This window comes from Rhinoderma darwinii, unplaced genomic scaffold (assembly GCF_050947455.1).
Source record: "Rhinoderma darwinii isolate aRhiDar2 unplaced genomic scaffold, aRhiDar2.hap1 Scaffold_1945, whole genome shotgun sequence".
Classification (NCBI taxonomy): domain Eukaryota; kingdom Metazoa; phylum Chordata; class Amphibia; order Anura; family Rhinodermatidae; genus Rhinoderma; species Rhinoderma darwinii.
In genome coordinates, this window is record NW_027462310.1 from 25051 (window position 1) to 41507 (window position 16457).

Sequence of the window (16457 nt, forward strand, 5' to 3'; positions counted from 1 at the left end):
CTAGATCTCTCCTGTATTATCTGCTAGATCTCTCCTGTATTATCTGCTAGATCTCTCCTGTATTATTATCTGCTAGATCTCTCCTGTATTATCTGCTAGATCTCTCCTGTATTATTATCTGCTAGATCTCTCCTGTATTATTATTATCTGCTAGATCTCTCCTGTATTATTATTATTATTATCTGCTAGATCTCTCCTGTATTATCTGCTAGATCTCTCCTGTATTATCTGCTAGATCTCTCCTGTATTATCTGCTAGATCTCTCCTGTATTATCTGCTAGATCTCTCCTGTATTATTATCTGCTAGATCTCTCCTGTATTATTATTATCTGCTAGATCTCTCCTGTATTATTATTATCTGCTAGATCTCTCCTGTATTATCTGCTAGATCTCTCCTGTATTATCTGCTAGATCTCTCCTGTATTATCTGCTAGATCTCTCCTGTATTATCTGCTAGATCTCTCCTGTATTATCTGCTAGAATCTCCTGTATTATCTGCTAGATCTCTCCTGTATTATCTGCTAGATCTCTCCTGTATTATCTGCTAGATCTCTCCTGTATTATCTGCTAGATCTCTCCTGTATTATCTGCTAGATCTCTCCTGTATTATTATTATCTGCTAGATCTCTCCTGTATTATTATTATCTGCTAGATCTCTCCTGTCTCCTGTATTATCTGCTAGATCTCTCCTGTCTCCTGTATTATCTGCTAGATCTCTCCTGTCTCCTGTATTATCTGCTAGATCTCTCCTGTATTATCTGCTTCGCCACTGAAAACCAGATCAGCATGCACGATGCCAAGTGACGGCTGGCGTGGTGTAAAGTGTGTCCCCCTCTGGACTGTGCAGCAGCGTGTCCTGTAGAGTGATTGGTCGCGGCTCACTATCTGGCAGTCTGATGGTGGATTCTTGGTTTGGTGGATGTCACCACCTACTGGAATGCAAAGTGACTACTGTAACGTGGTGTGGGAGGGCATGGCCTGGAGCTGTTTGTCGGGCCCTTATTTCCAGTGAAGGTTTTATTCTACAGCTTGTAAAGACATTTGTGACAGTTGTCGCTTTGTGGGAACCGTTTGGGTTTCAGTCTTTTCTGCTCCTCGTGACTGCCCCCCCCTCGTGCACGAGGTCCATAAAGACGTTGGGGGTCAGGAGTTTTGGGTGGAGGAACTTGAGTGACTGCAGTGTCCTGACCTCATCCATCACAATAAGTTGGAACACCCAATGAGGACCAGACCCCTCCCCCTCCACCAGTGCTCGACCTCACATTCCCACAGACACCCCAAAATCTTGTGGAAAGTCTTCTGAGTGGGGGCTGTTCCAGCCGTAAAAGGGGCCAAGTCAATACTAATTCGTCATTGCATATCCATTGAGCTCGTGTAGGTGTAATGGTTAGGGGTGTACAGACTTGTGGCCAGGCAGTGTATATGTGTGCATGGCAGCAGGACCGATTATTATATATGGCGGCCATGACGTCTCCCGTGGAGAATTTGTCATGTCCCTGTGATCGGCGCTTTCCTGAGGTCTTCCTTTCTGGCGAGTTGCGGGGTCCAGTCTTTTCTGCAGTGTGCACTATGGGCCTGATTGTGTCACCGCGATGGGTGACGTGACCCGCTACGCATCAGGCCGCCATTACCGCCACACGCTGCAGATAATCTGACGCATGAGACATTCGAGGATTTATAGTTTATTATATGATGAATTAGTCTCCCCTCCGGGGGCAAATCTGTCAATTCCCTTCTTTCTCTGACCATTCCTTGTAACCGCCGAGATAATTCTGGGCACTGAAACACAGACACATGGCGGCCGGTGAGAATATGATTGACTCCTCACCACCCACAGCAACCATAGACTACGGTCAACACCCCGCAACAATGACCGGCCCCGCACACCCTACAGATCCTGCTCATGTACAGTATATACCTTATAGAATGTCTGCATCTGGTCAGTCACCCCCGCGCGCCCTGTTGTCACCCCCTGCGTGCGCGCCTGTGGAATCCACGTCTAGTGTGAGGTTATATATTCTACCACAACGTATAGAATCTGTCCTTACAATGGTGTGTGGTAGAGGCTGTGCTAATGACTGTAAGATCTTATGATCAGCAGGGTCCTCTCTCCTGTAGAGTGTAAGCTCTTGTGATGGGGACCTCTCCCATGTCTCTCACTATTACTCCTATAGTTGTACTGCACTGTGGAATTTGTGGCGCTATATATAAGGATTATGACTAGAATATAATAACACCCGGTTTCTATATACACCGGACTATCGGGTACTTACTGCTTGTAGCCCAGGCTGTGGGCGATTTCTGTAGCCCGTTGACCTCTTCGCCCCATTTGGCAGTGGAACACCAGGTTCTTGTCGTCCAGTTTGGGCTTCTCCACGTTATATTTTTGTTTAAAGGCGTCTGGATCCATCTTCAGAGCATCTTCAATATCTGTGACTGGAAGACACGGAGACAAATCATCACCCCCTGTATAATGTGACCGCCCGTTCCCAGCACCCTCGCCCGTGGTGGTCGCTCCTGGCTCTTCGTACCTGGTATATTTACAGCGCTGGGAATTTTTCCTCCACTCACTTCCTCCGGCGTCCTCACATCTAATATCTGGGGGGTTCCATGGCTGATCAGCTTCTTCAGATCCTGGTACGAGACGATGCCACCTGCCAACATGGAACGTGAGGTCAGAAGGAAGTGGTCACTAGTCATAACCATCCACGAGGCTGAACTGCCAATATCCACACCCATCTCCATCGCCCACCACACCGCTGCCTGCTCACACCGGAATGACACTGTATAGTGGGTGATGGTGGTGCACGTGGCATGTCTGGTGGGTGACGGCGGCGCACGTGGAGTGTCTGGTGGGTGATCTTGGAGGCATTTGACACGTGTCTTCCTTACAGGTGAGGGTGCAGTGTTCACACCCATTATGCAGCATTGTCCTTAGAGGATTAGAGAAAATGCTGAATCACTGATGGTGACTGTTCAAGAGGTGGAACTTAGCATCTTCCTTCTCCTACTAGCGGACCCCCACCCTATTGTTAGAACCGCGGACCCTCACGAGGTAGGCCTCTGTCCCCCCCCAGCACGCTTCTCCCCTGGGGGTCTCGCCCCGCACGCTTCTCCCCTGGGGGTCTCGCCCCGCACGCTTCTCCCCTGGGGGTCTCGCCCCGCACGCTTCTCCCCTGGGTCTCTCGCCCCGCACGCTTCTCCCCTGGGTCTCTCGCCCCGCACGCTTCTCCCCTGGGTCTCTCGCCCCGCACGCTTCTCCCCTGGGTCTCTCGCCCCGCACGCTTCTCCCCTGGGTCTCTCGCCCCGCACGCTTCTCCCCTGGGTCTCTCGCCCCGCACGCTTCTCCCCTGGGTCTCTCGCCCCGCACGCTTCTCCCCTGGGTCTCTCGCCCCGCACGCTTCTCCCCTGGGTCTCTCGCCCCGCACGCTTCTCCCCTGGGTCTCTCGCCCCGCACGCTCACCTGTGCTCATTGTGTTTCCCGTGTTCCTGGAGAGGAGTCTTGAGGTAGAAACTGAGTGTCACATTTCAGACTTCACTCTCTTCCTCTATTTATAAGGTCTCTGCCGGCAGCCCCTCCCCCAGTATGAGAAGTCATGTGACAGATCTGGAGGTGGGGAATAGCTCCTATAGTCGGATATGTGTTATATACTGTGCACCGCTCCTCTATACTCTGAATATGTAAGACCTAGCTGTGGAACCACAAGTCTCAGCCGCCCAAACATCGCCAGTCCTCCGGGCCATCGACAGTCCGCACTTAAACTGGCATAATTACGAATATTAATCTATCTTTGGATAATGAGTTTTTGGTGTGCATTGCCCCTTTCTTACATATGTAACAGAGATCCCCAGACAGGCTGCAGCTGATCGGAGCCTCTGGCGGGGGCCATGTCGGCCATGGTGCTCCTGTGATACCACTGATCGAGTTGTTAGATGTGATCGCTCGTGGCCGGAGGTGTTGAGGATTCTCCATTCACTTTCTGTAGGATTATAATACAGAGATCACTGATTGATGGCTGTGAAACCCTCTATGGGTTATATTTACCGTGTGCAGATCAGGAGGAGGGGGGGGGGGGTTGTGTATATTCCAGGGTGTACAGATACAGGGACAGCACTTTATCACTTCTTATTCCACGTGTAGCATCTTCTACAAGAGATAACAGAAAACGCTGAATCACCGTGATAGTGACAACTCTTCCTCTCACCTGGGGAGCGGCCTGCAGGCTCCTATAGGCACCTCTCTGTATGTTCCGCCAGTGACGCCTGCACCCTTAAACATCCTGTGCCCCCCTGGATATCAGTCTGCCCCTCCTATCATGTCCAGGTGTCTGTCTACAACCACTGCCACCTGTCCGTGGTTACCTGCCTGACCCTTCCATATCGACCCCTACCAATATTGAGGACCTTGACCTCCCTCTATATCTCTCGGAGGCTTCCCAGCTGCCATCATCTTTGGGTATAACCTCCATTATAGAAAAACCTTCATCAAAAATCTTTAGCAACCAATATAGAACCACGAACAGCAGCAAGTGGCTCCGCACCTCCGTCTTCTCCACAGGAAAAACCGGTCTGGAAAAACCTGCTGGTTAAGGAAATTTCCGTAAGAAACGGCTAAATTATCCTTCAGAAAATAGGGTCACGTTGTCCACCATTTCCATGCAGACCTCGCTGGGTCAGCGTGTCCGTGCAAACGTGATTGGGAGATCTCTGCCTGGCCCCCCCCCCGTGCCTGTCTGCACAGGTCAATGGCTGGACCCACCTGTCAAGACTATATGATGAGGGTAGCGGGTAGGTATGGGGAGGTGGGATTTGTTCCCTACCTGCTGGTCCATTATTGTCCCTAACCGGCCCACAGAGGTCTGCAACATTTCCCTGACAATGACAGAAGGTTCTGGGGTTTATAGATGAGATACAAATACTCCTAAATACAACAAAACCGGCTGGAAGAGCTCTCCAGTACCATGGAGGTCCAGGGACATGAGGTGGATACCGAGAACTGACCAGAGACCGCTGAAGAGCGCAATAGAGAGACCATGGAGGTCCAGGAACATGAGGTGGACACCGAGAACTGACCAGAGACAGCTGAAGAGAGAGCACAATAGAGAGACCATGGAGGTCCAGGGACATGAGGTGGACACCGAGAACTGACCAGAGACCGCTGAAGAGAGCGCAATAGAGAGACCATGGAGGTCCAGGAACATGAGGTGGACACCGAGAACTGACCAGAGACAGCTAAAAAGAGAGCACAATAGAGAGACCATGGAGTCCATAGAGACCGAGAGGGAAGTGGAGCGAAAGAAATGCAGCAAATAACAAGGAGGGGGAAGGGGTGACCCCGGGAGGCACGCAGGATGGAGGGGGCAGGACAGGCACACGAGACAGACCCCTGATGATGGGATTTACACAGAGACGTCTCTCTTCCTGCACCATGACTGTGACCAGCGAGTTCCTCCTGAGCCACCTGTGTCTTCTGTGCTGCATCCTCACAGGTAACAATCTCACCTCTAGCAGGTGCACATAGGCTTAGCCCTTCAATCATTTCATGTTTATCGCTCCTACTGGTGCATCTAGTGGCAAGAATAAGGGTGGAGTCCATGAAGGTCAGTGTGGTGGGAGTGATGGGGTCCTGGAGGTCAGCGTGGTGGGGGTGATGGGGTCCTTGAGGTCAGCGTGGTGGGAGTGATGGGGTCCTGGAGGTCAGCGTGGTGGGGGTGATGGGGTCCTGGAGGTCAGCGTGGTGGGGTCCTGGAGGTCAGCGTGGTGGGGGTGGTGGGGTCCTGGAGGTCAGCGTGGTGGGGGTGATGGGGTCCTGGAGGTTAGCGTGTTGGGGGTGATGGGGTCCTGGAGGTTAGGGTGATGGGGTCCTGGAAGTTAGTGTGGTGGGGGTGATAGCCAGGACTCTATCTTGGGAGTGCTCTTTTCTTCTCTGCTCATAGATAATTGGATTCAAGATGGAATCATTTGGGAACTTTATAATTTGATAGAATTTTTTTATGTACTTATTTTCACCTTGTATGAAACATTGAAGGGTTAACACTATGGGGGCAACAAATGGGCAGAATGGAGCTGGAGACCCGTTATCCGCATGTGAGTGACTGTGTGGATGAAGGACTTTTTAGACATGTACATCAGAGGTGATTCTGTTATTGTCTGGTGGCCGCCATAAGGGGTGTGGGACTTGGATTTAGAAGCTTCTTCAGCTGCGTCCACCTGCACTGCATGTGATGGGACACAACATGAACAGGAGATGGGACACAACATGAACAGGAGATGGGACACAACATGAACAGGAGATGGGACACAACATGAACAGGAGATGGGACACAACATGAACAGGAGATGGGACACAACATGAACAGGAGATGGGACACAACATGAACAGGAGATGGGACACAACATGAACAGGAGATGGGACACAACATGAACAGGTGATGGGACACAACATGAACAGGAGATGGGACACAACATGAACAGGAGATGGGACACAACATGAACAGGAGATGGGACACAACATGAACAGGAGATGGGACACAACATGAACAGGAGATGGGACACAACATGAACAGGTGATGGGACACAACATGAACAGGAGATGGGACACAACATGAACAGGTGATGGGACACAACATGAACATGAGATGGGTGAAGCCATAACACATCTTTACTGATTCTCATGCTCCGTACACTCAGATGTGGGTTCTACCGTCTGTAATGATCGTCAGTTGTCTTCTCCAAGGCAGAGATGTCCAGATGGAGACGTCGGGAAGAATTCAGGATCCTCTTAGCCACAAACATTCTTAAATATGACCTAAAGGTGGCCGGTAGATCTCTAATGCCAAGATGTCTCCTATTTTAGAGGATCGTTTAGAAGTTGGACATCCTCTCATTTTAGATGTGACTGTTTATTAATGTTCACGTGTAGAAGGACAGATTAAGTTGCATCGCTCTTCCAAACGGAGATGGATATAGAGAAGAATGGGGCGAGAAGACAGTCACGATATACTGAATCTGGCGGTGGTGGGAAATCATTCAGAAGCCAAGGCCGAGAACCTTGCCTATAATCCGTGATCGCCCGTGATCCAGGAGTGAAGGAAGGCCACCAGGAGGTGCGCATGCGCTTGTTCTACATTTAGTGACACACTCTCTAAATGCAATATTTGCACAAGGCCTCGCAGTGTCACACATGGGCCCCCATTGTACTGATGGAAGGGGCTTTATAGCGACCTTCACCCAGGGACTCCAAGGAACAAGTGTGTCCAGACCAGCAGGGATCTTGTGAAGGACATTCAGATAAGCAGGGGGCGCCGCACCAGACCAATCACTTCTTACATTTATTCCTTGGAGCTTGTTTTCCGTCCAATCTTTTACGCAGCATCAGGATACCGGTGAGCCGGTGTCGTGCGGGTGTCAGGGAGCTATCAGTGTCTTCATACCAAGAGTGGTGCGGCTACAGATATGCTATAATGTGACCTGTCCTAACCCTCAACAGCCCCCAGTGTATGTGTAGGATATCCTCACGATGGAATTGGATTGCCATTTGGCGCACATGTGCGCACCCTAGTGGAGGCAAATGCATGAAGATTTACATATGTCTCCTGAAAAGCACAGCAGGTCAGCAGTATCTGGGGCCCTATATTTTGCCAGGCTCGATGCCCATGTAATCTGATATTTTCCTGCTTCTTCCTGGGCACATATAGACAGTCACACACACATTGTCCTTCACTGTATGGAGTATATGTCGTGGGCACACATGAAGCGGACACGCTCCATTCCCCATAGTCATGTCTCTACTGGTTCCACTGCTCCATGTGGTGGGATGTGCAGGGGCCATGATGATGATGATGATGATGATAATTGGTTGGATCCTTCCCTGTTGTCTGGGGCTCTGAGTAATTTAATGTTATGATATTCAATAATAGGGAGATAGGCCTGGTCAGAGGAGCTTACAATCTATAAAGGCGTTGTACATTGTGCTGAATGAGGGTCTTCTTTATCTGTCTCCCTGTATACAGCAGCAGTTGAGGCTGTGAAGGTTGCCGTAAACCCTCCGAGCATCCAGGTGACGAGAGGCGGAAGTGTCCTGCTCCCCTGCTCATTCAGAACTACCGCGGCCCTCAACCGCCTCAACATCATCTGGACGGTGTCTCCCCTGCTTCGGCCAAGGCAGCCTCTTCAGGTGAGTGGCTGCCATTTTCCTCCCGTCACTGCGGATATGATGTCATTTTTAGGAATCTTTGTCTTTACTCCGGTCAGGTCATCTCGTATGAACAGGGTCAGATCGTGGAAAGTCTGAGCGAGTACCTGGGCAGGGTCAAATTTGCCTTCCAACCAACCCAGGATGCCAGTATCTTCATCAACCATAGCCGTGTATCCGACACTGGGACCTACCAATGTACAGTCATCAACCCTCCAAATGGGGCAACACCCAATATTGGCCTGGTGGGGCTGACTGTGCTGGGTAAGTGATGCTGGGGAGATTCTGCATGGCTTCAGGGTAAAACCCGTCTCCTCATCTTTAGGTGACAATGTCTGACTTTAGTTGGTCCTCTCCGGTGCCACTTATCTCCTGGGAATACAAAGGATTGGACGGGGTCAAAACCCGTCTGTCTGTTCCTTCTCCCATTAGGGAATATTGGACGGGCACCATATGGGTTGAGATTTGCTGACATAAAAAAATTCAAGCCATAGAGAGAAGACTTCACCCCCAACCCCCCTACTAGATAAACTAGTGTCTAGGTATGAGGAGGTCCAGAGGATAGAGGGGGATGGGAGTGGAATGGAAGAGGCATCACCAGGGGAGGAGGTCGCCTGTCGTCAGGCAGAGGCATCACCAGGGGAGTAGGTCGCCTGTCGTCAGGCAGAGGCATCACCAGGGGAGTAGGTCGCCTGTCGTCAGGCAGAGGCATCACCAGGGGAGTAGGTCGCCTGTCGTCAGGCAGAGGCATCACCAGGGGAGTAGGTCGCCTGTCGTCAGGCAGAGGCATCACCAGGGGAGTAGGTCGCCTGTCGTCAGGCAGAGGCATCACCAGGGGAGGAGGTCGCCTGTCGTCAGGCAGTGGCATCACCAGGGGAGGAGGTCGGCTGTCGTCAGGCAGAGGCATCACCAGGGGAGGAAGACGCCTGTCGTCAGGCAGTGGCATCACCAGGGGAGGAGGTCGGCTGTCGTCAGGTGTGGAGTTTCATGTTGTTTTTAGGGTTAGGCGGAATCCATGGAACGTCTTTAGTTAATCTCCAGCAGAGAAGTTCGCTGCAGTTACAGCCCCGGAACATGTTATTATGGGGACTCTGTAGTGTGTATCTAGATCAGCTGTTGAGAAACTACAACTCCCAGCAGGCCCTGATCCTGCAGCAGGAATGGTCATGATGAGAGTTGTGGTTTGGAGAACACCAAGTGAGAGAGACCTTGGGGATGAATCCGAGGAGGAATAGATTAGAAGCTCCTGTATACCTCCTGGCTTCTCACCCTCACCCTCAGTCATAGCTGGACCTGACCCGTCTACGCCGTGACTAGTCCTGTTTTTATCTGGTGACTACTTACATGAGGAGCATCAGACGTGTGGCGGAACACGCAAGGCGCTCAATGACATGGGATCTACTCCTGGGAACTAGGCCTCACCTTCCAGCCTCTCTCTTTTCTGTCTCGGCAGTTCCCCCCTCAAGTCCTGACTGTTCTAGTGAAGGTCATGGAGGAGAAAGTATCCAGCTCCGATGTTCAGTGAAGGAAGGGATCCCGACACCAACAATCACATGGGAGAAAATGCCACCCAATGGTCACAAGCTGATCAGCACCCAGGAAGGTGAGCGCACCCCTCCATGCAGAAGAAGGACCCTTCCCATGTCACCAGAGGTTGTACAGGGCTGGATGAGGTTGTATCCTGTGAGCGGAGGGATCGGGTCTCCTTTTCCCGAACTAGATTAGAATCCAGGCGGTCAAGTGCTAAGTTGTAGACTGCCCCTGCGTCACGTCTGCGGTACGGGGTCTCTCCCCCGCGTCACGTCGGCGGTACGGGGTCTAGCCCCACGTCACGTCTGCGGTACGGGGTCTCTCCCCGCGTCACGTCTGCGGGGTCTCTCCCCGCGTCACGTCTGCGGGGTCTGTCCCCAAGTCTGCTGTACGGGGTCTGTCCACACAGCTTATTTTCAGCCGTTTTACGGACCGTAAACGCCCTGAAAAACGGCTGATAATACAGAGGCTGAACGCCTCCAAACGGGAAAATCAGCATTTCGTTCCAACAAGGCTTTGTTTTTTTTACTACGCGGCCGTTTGATAAAAGAAAAAACGCACCGTGAACAGAAATGCATGTCACTTTTCGAGCCGTTTTTGATTGGAGCGATAGAAAAACAGCTCCTTGATGCATAAAAAACGACTGAAAATTAGCTGCTCTTCCCTTGTAAAGCTCCGTATATTACAGCCGTTTGTAGTCCAGTGTGAACACGGCCTAATCCTGAACCCATTGTTGTCCCAGCAGATTATCGCGGCTCCACTACTCTCACAAACCTCACATCAGAGACATCAGGGATCTATCGTTGTACGGTCACCAATCAGCTGGGAGCGCAGTCCTGTGCGGTGGAGATTGACATACGTGTAGGTCCGTGTCCATGGCGTGTAGCGTTAAATTCATGACCACGGATATAAGAATGGGGACACGTGGACTCTTCTCTGTATTGCAGGGGGCCTGGGCTCGATGGGCGTTTTTGCTGCAATCACAATCACTCTCATCATGGGATCGCTTCTCTTGGCGCTCTTTGCCTTGGTTTTGTGCCTACATCGGCAGAGCCGAGGAAAGTGGCAGGAGGAAGTGTACAGGTAATGGACAGCGGAAGCCTCCGAGGGGGCAGGTAATGGACGGCGGCGGCCTCATTGGACAGGCAATGGACGGCGGCGGCCTCCAAGGGGACAGGCAATGGACGGCGGTGGCCTCCGGGGGGACAGGCAATGGACGGCGGTGGCCTCCGGGGGGACAGGCAATGGACGGCGGCGGCCTCAGCGGGGACAGGCAATGGACGGCGGCGGGCTCAGATGGGGCAGGCAATGGACGGTGGCGGCCTCCGAGGAGGACAGGCAATGGACAGCGGCGACCTCAGGGAGGACAGGCAATGGACAGCGGCGATCTCAGAGAGGTGAAGAACATGAGCTCTCGGAGAGGACATGAGAGGGGGAGGAAGTGAGCAATCTCGGGAGAGGAGGACGACGTAAGCAGTCTCTGGGAGGACGTCAGACATCTCAGGAGAGCGGGGGACGACAGTACGTGAGTAATCTCGGGAGAGGGGGGACGGAAGCGAGCAGCCTCGGGAGAGGGGGGACGGAAGCGAGCAGCCTCGGGAGAGGGGGGCAGGAAGCGAGCAGCCTCGGGAGAGGGGGGCAGGAAGCGAGCAGCCTCGGGAGAGGGGGGCAGGAAGCGAGCAGCCTCGGGAGAGGGGGACGACGACGCGAGCAGCCTCGGGAGAGGGGGACGACGACGCGAGCAGCCTCGGGAGAGGGGGACGACGACGCGAGCAGCCTCGGGAGAGGGGGACGACGACGCGAGCAGCCTCGGGAGAGGGGGACGACGACGCGAGCAGCCTCGGGAGAGGGGGACGACGACGCGAGCAGCCTCGGGAGAGGGGGACGACGACGCGAGCAGCCTCGGGAGAGGGGGGACGACGCGAGCAGCCTCGGGAGAGGGACGCGAGCAGCCTCGGGAGAGGGGGGGGGACGCTCGCAGCCTCGGGAGAGGGGACGCTCGCAGCCTCGGGAGAGGGGGGACGCTCGCAGCCTCGGGAGAGGGGGGGGGGGACGCTCGCAGCCTCGGGAGAGGGGGGGGGGACGCTCGCAGCCTCGGGAGAGGGACGCTCGCAGCCTCGGGAGAGGGGGGGGGGACGCTCGCAGCCTCGGGAGAGGGGGGGGGGGGACGCTCGCAGCCTCGGGAGAGGGGGGGGGGGGGACGACGCTCGCAGCCTCGGGAGAGGGGGGGGGACGACGCTCGCAGCCTCGGGAGAGGGGGGGGGACGACGCTCGCAGCCTCGGGAGAGGGGGGGGGGGACGCTCGCAGCCTCGGGAGAGGGGGGGGGGGACGCTCGCAGCCTCGGGAGAGGGGGACGCGACGCTCGCAGCCTCGGGAGAGGGGACGCTCGCAGCCTCGGGAGAGGGGACGCTCGCATCCTCGGGAGAGGGGGACGACGACGCGAGCATCCTCGGGAGAGGGGGACGACGACGCGAGCATCCTCGGGAGAGGGGGACGACGACGACGCGAGCATCCTCGGGAGAGGGGGACGACGACGCGAGCATCCTCGTGAGAGGGGGGGACGATGACGCCGCGAGCATCCTCGTGAGAGGGGGGGACGACGACGCCGCGAGCATCCTCGGAAGAGGGGGACGACGACGCGAGCATCCTCGGGAGAGGGGGGGATGACGACGACGCGAGCAGCCTCGGGAGAGGGTGTGAGCAGTGTGGAGGAAGAGATTGATAGTAAGGGGTGGTATTTCCACGAGGGCCTTGCTTATGACACCACCTCTGCCCCCCTATAACTACAGCCTGTGCTCTGGGGTGGATTTCTTTGGTCCCATCTGAATGTTTTTCCTCCACAGGGTGGTCAACACGTCTTCCGAACAACATCACGTGACCAAGTGGCCGTGCAGTGATACAGAAAAGTCCAGCAGATGGCCCAGTGGTAGATGGCTGCCCTATAATCCAACAAAGCTGCCTCCTCATCTCCGCTACAGCGTGCACCAGAGCCCGGGCCCCCTGCGCCCCACATCAAAGGACTCCAATATGAGAAGGCAGCAGCCCAGAACGCCTTCAGAGATGGACGAAAGCGAGGAAGACGATGAGGAGAACACAAGTCCAGGTCTCAGGTCATCAATCTACTCCATCCAGTCGGGGTACCTAGTGTAAGACTTCAGCCCCTGCCAGCGTGTGGCCCCCACGTCTTCATAAAGGGCCAATGAGCTGTTCATTCCGTTTCTTCCATACAAGAATATGAAAGAGATCAGGGACCTCCTCATTATCCCTATAAAGAGATTATAGAAAGCAGCTACGCAGTCCTGTGATCTGTTCTAGGAGGTGCTAGACTGAAGGGCAGGATGGGGGTCCAGAGGATACCCCTGACCCATCATTAGCAGCTAGAGTGTCCCTTACTCCAACCTACACATTAACCTAACCTAGCATAAGAGCAGTCACACCGTGGAGCCTCTACTGTAAGATCAGTCACACCGTGGAGCCTCTACTGTAAGAGCGGTCACACTATGGAACCTCTACTGTAAGAGCGGTCACACTATGGAGCCTCTACTGTAAGAGCGGTCACACTATGGAGCCTCTACAGTAAGAGCAGTCACACTATGGAGCCTCTACAGTAAGAGCAGTCACACTATGGAGCCTCTACAGTAAGAGCAGTCACACTATGGAGCCTCTACAGTAAGAGCAGTCACACTATGGAGCCTCTACAGTAAGAGCAGTCACACTATGGAGCCTCTACAGTAAGAGCAGTCACACTATGGAGCCTCTACTGTAAGAGCAGTCACACTATGGAACCTCTACTGTAAGAGCAGTCACACTATGGAACCTCTACTGTAAGAGCAGTCACACTATGGAACCTCTACTGTAAGAGCAGTCACACTATGGAGCCTCTACTGTAAGAGCAGTCACACTATGGAACCTCTACTGTAAGATCAGTCACACTATGGAGCCTCTACTGTAAGATCAGTCACACTATGGACCCTCTACTGTAAGAGCAGTCACACTATGGAACCTCTACTGTAAGAGCAGTCACACTATGGAGCCTCTACTGTAAGAGCAGTCACACTATGGAGCCTCTACAGTAAGAGCAGTCACACTATGGAACCTCTACTGTAAGAGCAGTCACACTATGGAACCTCTACTGTAAGAGCGGTCACACTATGGAACCTCTACTGTAAGAGCGGTCACACTATGGAGCCTCTACAAGTAGTATAAGAAAAAGCTATGGCTGAACAGTCTTAGGCAAGTCGGTGACTTTCATACATAACCCCTTATACTATTTCACAGGTCACCCAGCAGGCCCCAGATTACTCGTATAACCCCGTGCCCCAATTGGCCTCAGACATTAACTGGCCACGTTTCAGTTCTCAGTTTAGATAATGGAGGTGGAGCTGTGATTGGCTGTTCCGAGCTCGGAGACCCGGTTGCGGCTATAAATGATGAGAAGCGGAAGCAGAGAGACTGTACAGCACAATTCAATCTAATAAAAACAAAACGACAGGCAGGGAGGGCAGAATCGGGAAACGTTCCGACAGAGGGGGCGGGGTCAGAACAACGACAAGTACAAAGAAAAAAAAAAAAAAAAAAAAAAAAAAAAAAAAAAAAAATCGACAAATATACATTTCTACAGCTCGTCCTCCCGGTTATTTACAGTGCGCCGTCATACACGCGGACCCAGGAGAGGGACACGTGGCGGGATACTCGGTGCAGGCTGGGAAACCTTGGTCCGCTGAGTCTCCAGGGCGCGAGCGGTGACGTCAGCGGCCGTCGTTCTTAATGACAATTTCCACCCCGTGATGTCGGAGCTGAGCTCGCAGAATCAGGTTCTTGTTCTTCAGATCCTCCACCTAAATGAGAAGGCCGAGGCCCGGTCACCACTGCGTCGTCCCCGTCAGCTCTCCCCACCCCCGACACTCACCTGTTGCCGTAACCGCTGATTGTCCACCTGCAGCTGCTCCAGATTCTGCAGCTCCTCGGCCAGGCGCAGGTTTCCCTGGCGCAGCTCCTGGATGTAGTCGCAGGCTTTGGACAGGATGCCGCCCTTACTCTACGAGGAAAAGCAGACAAGACGTCACATGGCTGTGAGCAGGAGACGCGGCCATAAGGTTGGAGCAGGATTTGGGGTCTCGTTTTCTGACTAAGAACAATAGGCGTTCTCCAGGGCCCCTCCAATGACGTTGCGAGCCCCACTGGGGACAATCTGTAAATATGCTGGCGCTATGACATCATATCAATGAGACCCCCCGCACTAAGATTATACACAAGGCGTCACCCAGACGTAAACACTGCGCACAGAAGAGGTCATTGACCGACTAAGCATCATGGTAACAGAAGAGGACGACCGCATCCCTTATTGGGGAGAGCGCTGATCGCATGGCTGAGGGGTCCACGATACTGCGCGGTACAAGGCTCCGTACCTGCCCGGACTTGGTGCTCTCCATGGAGCAGTCGGGGATGATCTTGGACAGTTGAACAATCCAGTTGTTGATCTTGTCCCGACGTCGACGCTCCACTGAGAAGAGACAGACACACACAGCGTTACTCTGGAGACGGTTTATCCACGGCGCCCCCTGGCGGACGGGCAGAACATTATTGGGCCTGACCTTCATTGTGCTGCGCTCTCCTCTTCTCGTCCCGCGTGGCGCGAGGCCCGTCTGATTTCCTGTGGAGGGGAGAGGACGTGTCAGTGACTATAAAGCTCGTATGCAGAGTCCCCTATTCACCGCCGCCGGGTACTCACGGGGAGTATGGGTGCGTCCTGGGTGCAATAGATCGCTGTGCGCCCCCCTGTAGGACATCTTGAGGAGACATCATGACGAAGAACTGCCCTGTGAGGAGAAGGCAGCGGTCAGCGGGCGGCAGGGAACACACATGGCAGCCACTACCAGCTCTTACCCGCACCAGTGGAAGCCGCTTGGCCCAGGAGAGCCTCATTGTTCTGCGTTGTTACCACAGTTGTTGCGGTGGCGCCAACTCCGACCGATGCGCTGGTGTCTGCCACTGTCGCAGTGGGAAAATAGGTGTAGTGAGTCTCTGTGGCAGCGGCTTCACTCTCCCCGGCATCCTCACTGGTGAACGCCCCCTGGATGACGGCCTGCAAGGTGCAGCAAGGTCATTACCTCCCAATCTCACCAGAGGAACATCACACACAGAACCAGGACCCACCTGAGTCATCGACTGCGCTGCCGGAAACCCACTGATGGCACCTGTGCCCTCCGTCTGTCCATCCAGCTGACCCTCTGCTACCTGGATGACCCTGTACATGACCTGTGGGCAAAACCAAGGAGGAAAACTTGCTGCAGTCCACACCAACAGCTCAGACTGTATATTACAGCTCCCCTTCTGTGTAATATACCACCCCCTCCTCATATTCTGGAACTATAGGTCGTCCTCCTGTATATGACATCACTCCCCTTCCTCCTCCTCCTGTATATATGACATCACTCCCCTTCCTCCTACTGTACATATGACATCACTCCCCTTCCTCCTCCTCCTCCTGTACATGACCTCACTCCCCTTCCTCCTCCTCCTGTACATGACCTCACTCCGCTTCCTCCTCCTCCTGTACATGACATCACTCCCCTTCCTCCTTTTCCTCCTCCTGTACAAGACATCGCTCCCCCTCCTCCTCCTGTACATGACATCGCTCCCCTTCCTCCTACTCCTGTACATGACGACATCGCTCCCCTTCCTCCTACTCCTGTACATGACGACATCGCTCCCCTTCCTCCTACTCCTGTA

At 53.7% G+C, this 16457-nt stretch overlaps 3 protein-coding genes across 5 annotated transcripts; 1 reads left to right on the plus strand and 2 right to left on the minus strand.

Moving 5' to 3' along the window:
• Window positions 1-1666: 1666 nt before the first annotated feature.
• LOC142700792 (thiosulfate:glutathione sulfurtransferase-like) lies at window positions 1667-11322 on the minus strand. Of its 2 annotated transcripts, none has more exons than XM_075848117.1 (4): window positions 3832-11322; window positions 2532-2654; window positions 2274-2436; window positions 1667-1779 (listed from the first exon to the last, which is right to left on the minus strand). In XM_075848117.1, exons 1-4 carry the CDS (start codon window positions 3971-3973, stop codon window positions 1725-1727), a joined length of 483 nt encoding a protein of 160 aa, XP_075704232.1. In that variant the 5' UTR covers window positions 3974-11322; the 3' UTR covers window positions 1667-1724. The 2 variants fall into 2 exon arrangements, with proteins under 2 accessions (XP_075704232.1, XP_075704233.1); XM_075848118.1 differs by lacking the exon at window positions 3832-11322 and adding an exon at window positions 3464-3585.
• Window positions 6743-13006, plus strand: LOC142700791 (immunoglobulin superfamily member 11-like). Its single transcript, XM_075848116.1, has 7 exons — window positions 6743-6821; window positions 8013-8176; window positions 8254-8458; window positions 9648-9797; window positions 10470-10589; window positions 10672-10807; window positions 12569-13006. Exons 1-7 carry the CDS (start codon window positions 6743-6745, stop codon window positions 12873-12875), a joined length of 1161 nt encoding a protein of 386 aa, XP_075704231.1. The 3' UTR covers window positions 12876-13006.
• A 1169-nt stretch (window positions 13007-14175) lies between these two features.
• LOC142700794 (upstream stimulatory factor 1-like) lies at window positions 14176-16006 on the minus strand. Of its 2 annotated transcripts, none has more exons than XM_075848120.1 (7): window positions 15882-16006; window positions 15618-15810; window positions 15457-15544; window positions 15320-15378; window positions 15134-15228; window positions 14635-14763; window positions 14176-14563 (listed from the first exon to the last, which is right to left on the minus strand). In XM_075848120.1, the coding sequence occupies exons 1-7, from the start codon at window positions 15978-15980 to the stop codon at window positions 14474-14476; spliced, it is 753 nt and encodes a 250-aa protein (XP_075704235.1). In that variant the 5' UTR covers window positions 15981-16006; the 3' UTR covers window positions 14176-14473. The 2 variants fall into 2 exon arrangements, with proteins under 2 accessions (XP_075704235.1, XP_075704234.1); XM_075848119.1 differs by having other exon boundaries at window positions 15612-15810.
• Window positions 16007-16457: the final 451 nt, after the last annotated feature.